At 29.5% G+C, this 6,827-nt stretch overlaps 1 protein-coding gene across 2 annotated transcripts in view; it reads left to right on the forward strand.

Annotated features, from left to right (window-relative positions):
• LOC148606956 (serine/threonine-protein kinase NLK-like) overlaps positions 1 to 6,538 on the forward strand; it is a 44,928-nt gene extending 38,390 nt beyond the window's left edge. For both annotated transcript variants that reach the window (XM_088544101.1, XM_088544102.1), the window contains one exon: positions 808 to 6,538. Coding sequence is in view for 1 of the 2 variants with exons in the window: in XM_088544102.1 (XP_088400228.1) it covers positions 808 to 862 (55 nt within the window). In the remaining variant the exon portion in view is untranslated. The remainder of the gene's footprint in view (positions 1 to 807) is intronic.
• Positions 6,539 to 6,827: the final 289 nt, after the last annotated feature.

Below are 6,827 nucleotides of genomic sequence, written 5' to 3' on the forward strand. Positions count from 1 at the left end.
TTTTATGAGGAAGTAATAAGCTGATTTGAAATATCAGTATCATTATCAAAACTTAATTTCTTTTTTTTTTCATATATATTTTCATTTAAATCAAAAGTGAAAGTTAATATTTTCATGTAAATTTGACAGGTAAATTAATATTTGTTTTCATACAATGGCATTTCAAGGCTTTGTTTGATAATATATATGTATGTCTTTAAAATTGCTTCTGCATGGAGTTCTCTATTTCACTAAGTTGCCGTGATAAAACATGGAGAGTGTATACGCCAATTGAAGGACTTACAATAACATATTTACAGAGAAAAGACATAATTCATGTTGATTAGGAAGCCCGTAATCACAGGTCACAGCTTATGCTCTTTTAGCCAAATTTAAAAAAAAAAATGCCTTCCAAATCATTATGAAATAATTTTACACTTTTGAACTTTTGTGACTTAAAATAATATTTGTATGAAAAGGGAGACCATTCAAACATGGCTCAGATAAGAATAGTTTGTAAGAATTATTATGTATATGTGATTTTGAATAATAATTGATTGGTTGATTCTACTTCAAAGGTTAATATCAATTTTATATATAAAAAAAATCTACAAATTATAGGTTATATTTGTATTATATGCTTAAAATCAACTATATGTCAAGGTTTACAAAATAAAATATTGAGAGGAAAAAAACACAGAGATTAAAGAAATTAAATATCATTTTTACAAGTCAGAACATTGTTCAGGTGATTTTTTATGTCAGTTTAGGAAACTTGATTGCTCAAACTTTCTTAATGTAGTGCTAAATATAGCTTTTCTGTTACAGTTCTCAAGTAGCCCAACCAGCAGAGCTTCCTCCATCACCACATGTATGGGAATAAAGCAATCGACCAATGAAATCTCACCTCATTCCAAGGCACATTCATGCAGAGCATTGACCAACTAAAATTAACAACAAATGTAGATCTGACCATCTGCTGGAGCACAGGAATCAGCCAATGAGAATTATGGTTACAGAATGTTTATGTGTTATGTTCATTGATGTGTAAAATGACTTCATTATGTGGTGAAAAGGAAAGATGAACTACATTGTTCCTATCTGCAGTATCAGTGGAAAGATTTTTTGTAGAAAATGTTTTCATATGACAAAAAAATTAATCAAACAAAATTGTACATGCTCTTCTTAGACAATGAACGTTTAACCTGAAACATCAACTATCACTGCCAATTCTTTTTCAAAATATTTTACCATTTTAAAATATCCAGTCCTAAGGACTAGAATTTCATAAACATTTTTGAAAGGCATTTCTAACATGGTTAAAATATTTTTGTGGCTTGTGAGAAGAAAAAGACTTGAAGGGAAATGCAAATTTGTAAGAAAGAACACCAAAAACAGAGAAAATGCATGGTATACTGATATTATCCACTTCTCCCAATGTAGGTCACTAGCAGTATTTTTTGCCAGCCTGTTGTAATTAGGTCAGATGTTTCTGTGTGGGTGTCTAATTTTGGTGCTCACTTTTTGTAATATGTAAATAGATATTGTACATTATCAAAAACTCTCTTTAAACTGTTACAAACAGTGTTATTTATGTCATTATGTGACCTAATTACAAATTTCATTATTGCATGTATATGAATGTTTCAGAATTTGTAAAAGTTTTATGGAAAGAAAACAACTTATGCTCTGTGCTGACGATTTATTCATTGCAAAAAAAGTTACTGCAAGAGTTTATTAAAACATATTCATTTAAATATCCGTAAAAGAGCACAAGCATTTAATTCAGTTAACATATAAGAAGGAACAATGCATTAGAGTGAATTTTTGCATTTAAAATTCAGAATTATTGCATGTTCTATGTTGAGACTTATTTTTTCTGGAACACATCTGACACTTTGCAATCATGTGACTTGTAAGTTGGTCATGTGGTTGTTGTTTCCATTCAGTGTAATGTAACTCAGTTTTTCATGCCAATCATATCGTCGAAAAACTGCTTTTTTGCAAGATCTGCTTTATTTTTGATTTATTTTCAGTATGACTAGGCCAGCTGATTGTTTCTTATCAATTTTAAACAAGTCTGTTTTTCTTGGAATAATATTAAGTAATGATTCATGAATACTTGGCATCACTTCTGAAATAACTTCTAATAATAGCTTTTTGATGCAATATATATACTTCTGGCCTAATTGTTCTGGCCTACATTTTTCAGAATTATAATTTTGTCATGTATCTGATATTGGTTAAATTTTGTATATGTATAAATAGGGTACATAGAAGGGTAATATTTAAGTTGAGGGCCAAGTGAAATTTACTTGTACATGTGAATATGGGTTTAAAATAGACTAAGCCTATTAAAGAGTAGATAACTCTATCAATATTTTGAATAAACTAGAATTTCAGATTTTATAACTTTATATCGTGCATTTGAAGCTAGCTGGGGTAAATGGCTGTATGTTTAGATACATTTGCCAATTTTATAACTATACATTAATGACAATATATAAGGTTTAATGATTAGCTTAGAAGATCTCAGAGATATTCTTTTTTTCAAGTGCAGATCATGTGATATTAATTTAACAATCAGAAGGAAAGAGACAAACCTATCTCTCGCTAAATATTTTATGATCTCTTATAAGAAAATTCATGCCATGTTTAACATCATGTGATCTCAGTTCAGGAATATTCACGGTTGTGATATCCATTCCGTTTTATAGATTGGAAGTATGAAAAAATTCATCTTATTGTGCATTTAAAATCAATACTTGGGAAAAATGAAATTTATAAAATGAGTCCTATATAATTTTGACTGCTCTAAAATCTTGATTTTCTTGCAATTTTGATTTTTTTTTATAGTTGATTTCTTCTTATTAGATTTGAATGGACTATCATATTCAGTGAATATTCCTTTACATCATAAACCCAGGATGTTTCCATTTTTTCTGTGAATGAATGCATTGTATATCTGATAGACTTTTACATATTGAACCAGTATTTTTCTTCTCATTTTATAACATATCTTACATATTTTTGCTGCCAAGTCGTATAGAATTTTCTTGTTTATGTTTTGTATCAGACTTTTGATCATGTGATCAAGATAATTTGGTCATGTGATCTTCAAAAGTGAAATGTTTTGTCATCTGGTTTGGATCACATTGGTAGACCATGTGATCAGATTCCTTCTTTTTGATCATGTGGTGTTGCTTGGTTTCAATGAGTGTCTGGTTTTTTTTAGGATATGCTTCTGTATGTTAAGAGTAGGAATGTCTAAAAGAGTTGGAATTATATGAAAAAAGGGACACTTAAATTTCTGGTGTATAATATGCCTAGCAAAAAGTCCAAAAAGCCAGTTTATGGTGATTTATTATTCTCAGGGAGTGCCTTCAAAATTGTTTGTATATATGAATATATCGGCAATATTCCAACTCAAACGAAGAAATTTGCCACTATTGTTATTTGCAAGTTTCTCTACTTATTTTGCATCATCATGTTGCAGTCTGAATTTTGTGAAATCCCATTGGGTTTGTATTGAAATGTTCAAATTTGTAAAACAGTGAGAATAGATAAAAGTTTGAATCCTAATGTAATCAAACATTTAGCCTATGTCTATTGTCATTATATTTTTGAACCAATGATGATATAGAAGTGTCTAATCATTTTATTTTTAGTTGTTCAAAACACTGACTAATTCTATTGGACCAACTTCAATGGTGTAAATGAATTTTGATGTAAAGATGACATTTTTTTGCAAGTGACTTTGAAGAACTGTAGATGTTAGCTGTGTACTCATTCCAAGGTGTAAAATGTATTGTTCTTATAAATTTAATCCTTCTTTGCCTTATTTGAAATAATTTGTGTTAAATTGGACGAAGATTAAAAAAAAAAATTGTGTTCCTGAAGAAGCTATACAAGTTATGAGACTTTCGATTTTAGTCATAAATTGGTTTTAGTTACTTCTTAGGTGAATTTATTGTGTATTAGTATAAAGATTTCTTCAGTCTGTTACAAAACAGACATTAAATATTTGATACTGAAGTGTGAGAAAAGAATTTAAAAATCTTCCATGGCCTGTCCCTCCTCTTTTTTCGCAAATTCAAGATAGGTTAAATTCATAAGAGCACATATGCTAACTTGTATCTGTGTGTATATATGTATTAACATTTGCCGTATGATTATGTTCTCATTAATGTTTGCTTCGTTAGAAAAAAAAGTAGCCGAGAATGATGCTTATGTGTGACATGTGATATTTTCAGTGTACATATTTTAGATGGTTGATATATTTCAAAATACTTGTGGTACAATTACTTTAATATGTAGTTTTTTACACAAATTTTATAATAATTTCTACTATGTATTAATTTTTTTGAATATATTTTTGTTGTCCCCCCTTTTTTATGTCCATCAATGAATTTTTGCTAGTTAACACCAAAATAAGCATTTGTTGTCGTAATTTGTTGTTTTTGTACAAAAAAAATATCAATAACGCAACTTTAAAGAAACTAGTCATAATTAAGCCCTATTTAAAAATAATGCAATGTCCTACAGAGCGAACAAAACTCACTCAGTACTTCAGGGGCAGATCAAGAAATTTTGAAAAGAAGGGTCTCATGCTATCATTTGCCTAAATTTTACAGGAAATTAACTATATTTTCTGACTACAAGGAGGGTTACAAACCCAATACTCCTCCATATATTTATTTATCCACCACTAACTTGCTATGGGGGTGAAATGGAAATGACCTGTGAGGTTACCTTATGGGTTTCTTGTAACTGCCACTGAAGTCTAATGAACCATGCTTTGGGTTTAATGAGAATCAAACCTGGCTTTATCAAATCTGGATTTTACCGTTATGCTTCTTTTATTAGCCTATGTTAACTTCAGATTTTGACAATTTCCACTTATATGATTGGCTCTGTGAAATCAGGTCTGTGGGATACAGCAAGTCAATCACATGTGACACAAAGTAGGTTTTGTAGGCTCTCAAAGGACGTTATGGAAAACCATTTATGATGCCACATTGGTTTTTATGTTAGATTTCAGTATTTTTTTGATTTACTGTAATAGAGAAATTAAGTGGTGCTGTAAATATAATCAGATACACATGTTGTCAAAATTGCACACCTTGAAATTTTTTTTGGTTTTTTAAATCTTACTGGAAACAAAGCTTGAAATGGTGCCAAAAACAGAAATACAAGAATTGAGTTAATAGCCAAACTATTAATTTAGCTGAAAGTTGTTTAAATCTGATGGAGTTCTTCAATGTTCATAATGTAACAGTTTGCTAGTCCTTTCATAGTCTCTTATTTTTTTTTTAACTGGAGTTAGAGATGTTTTCCAGATTTTGAAAAAGACTGACACCTTAAATAGTGTTTTACAGTAACTGGGTTTTATATCTTAATATTTTGATGCCTCAGTCTTAAATCTTATACAAATAATACAGATGTTCAATATATAAATTCATATTTTACTTTTTAATGCAAATCATTTGCTTGCTTGTGTGCAATCATGGTTTTTATAGAAAAGTTATAAATGTATGCATTAAAAGTGTTCTCATATGCAAATGTGCTGTAAAACTAAGTGTGCAAGTAATCTAAAAAAAAATCTGCAATCAAAAACAGCAGCATTTTTGTGATAAAATCATGTTCATAGAGAAAAACTGCCTGAAAATTTGTTAATATGATTGTTTATATGTGTAGGGTTAAGATTAATCTTCTGTTTAAATGTATTTTTATGCAGCTTCTTTACTCTTTGTCATCAATACTCAAAGTCAATGAAATAGATTACGATTCTTTAGAGTACAAATCAAAAATGTTAAAAAAATTAATTTTTTAAGCGAAGGAGTTTGTTTAGGGTGGTTTTACACGTGATTTGAAGTGTTCTACTTTCAGTGGGCGATACTATCCAACACCCAACACAACTGGTGTTAGATAGTTTTGTTCATGAATTGTATAATATGACAAATCACCCTATGTAAACAAGTCCATGTGTTTTAATTGGGCTTATACAACCAGTTAAATTAAGTCCAAAGGGAAATTACTCCTTATTGTCCATAGATTTTATACTCTTATATAAAAATAAATTCAGAAGTTTTCAAAAATAGGAGTTTGATTACAGGAGAATTTTACCGTACAATTTCATTTGATGAAACAGAATGAAAGCCATATGGCAGGAACTAATACAAATGATTAGGTGAAGACTTTTAAAATAAGTCTGTGATAAAAACCAATCCTGAAACAAAAACTTAGGGTCAAAGGTCAAACCAGTTAATTATTTCCCAACAGAGCAGACTTAAGTCTTCCCTATGTTTAAATGTTGTGTATTTAAACTTGTATGATGTACTTTAGTTAAAAACTAAATGCTGTATAAAGTAGGCTATCCCTCCTTTAAATTTTGGGGGTTATTTATTGTGTGTTGGATAAGTCTTTGAGTAACCATAGCAACAGTTTCTTAGGTGATATTTGTGTGTGAAAATGAGATGATGAATGTTTGTCTATTTACTTGTATTTATGGAAAAAAAGTGAAATAAAATGAATAAAACTGATAAAAATTTGAAAATAAGTCATGTGTTTGTTATCATTAACTTATTTAAAAAAATATGTTTTGAAAAAAAATGTGTTACCAACATGGCTTTATTCACTTGTAAAAGTATGGAATTGAAGAACAGGATGTGTTAAAACAAACGAAAGTAAAAAAAATATCACCACCAATTCAGTGTTTAGTCACCTGTCACAGGAAACTTTGTTCTACATAAAGAACAAAAACTAAGTGCGTGAAAAAAGGAAAAGCATAACAAAGCAAACATAGGTGATGTTTGTTTTCAGTGGGAGTATCCCCATATTTTATGAAT

The sequence above is a fragment of the Perna viridis genome, chromosome 9 (assembly GCF_037379345.1).
Source record: "Perna viridis isolate PV_CMFRI_1.1 ecotype Kerala chromosome 9, ASM3737934v1, whole genome shotgun sequence".
Taxonomy (NCBI): domain Eukaryota; kingdom Metazoa; phylum Mollusca; class Bivalvia; order Mytilida; family Mytilidae; genus Perna; species Perna viridis.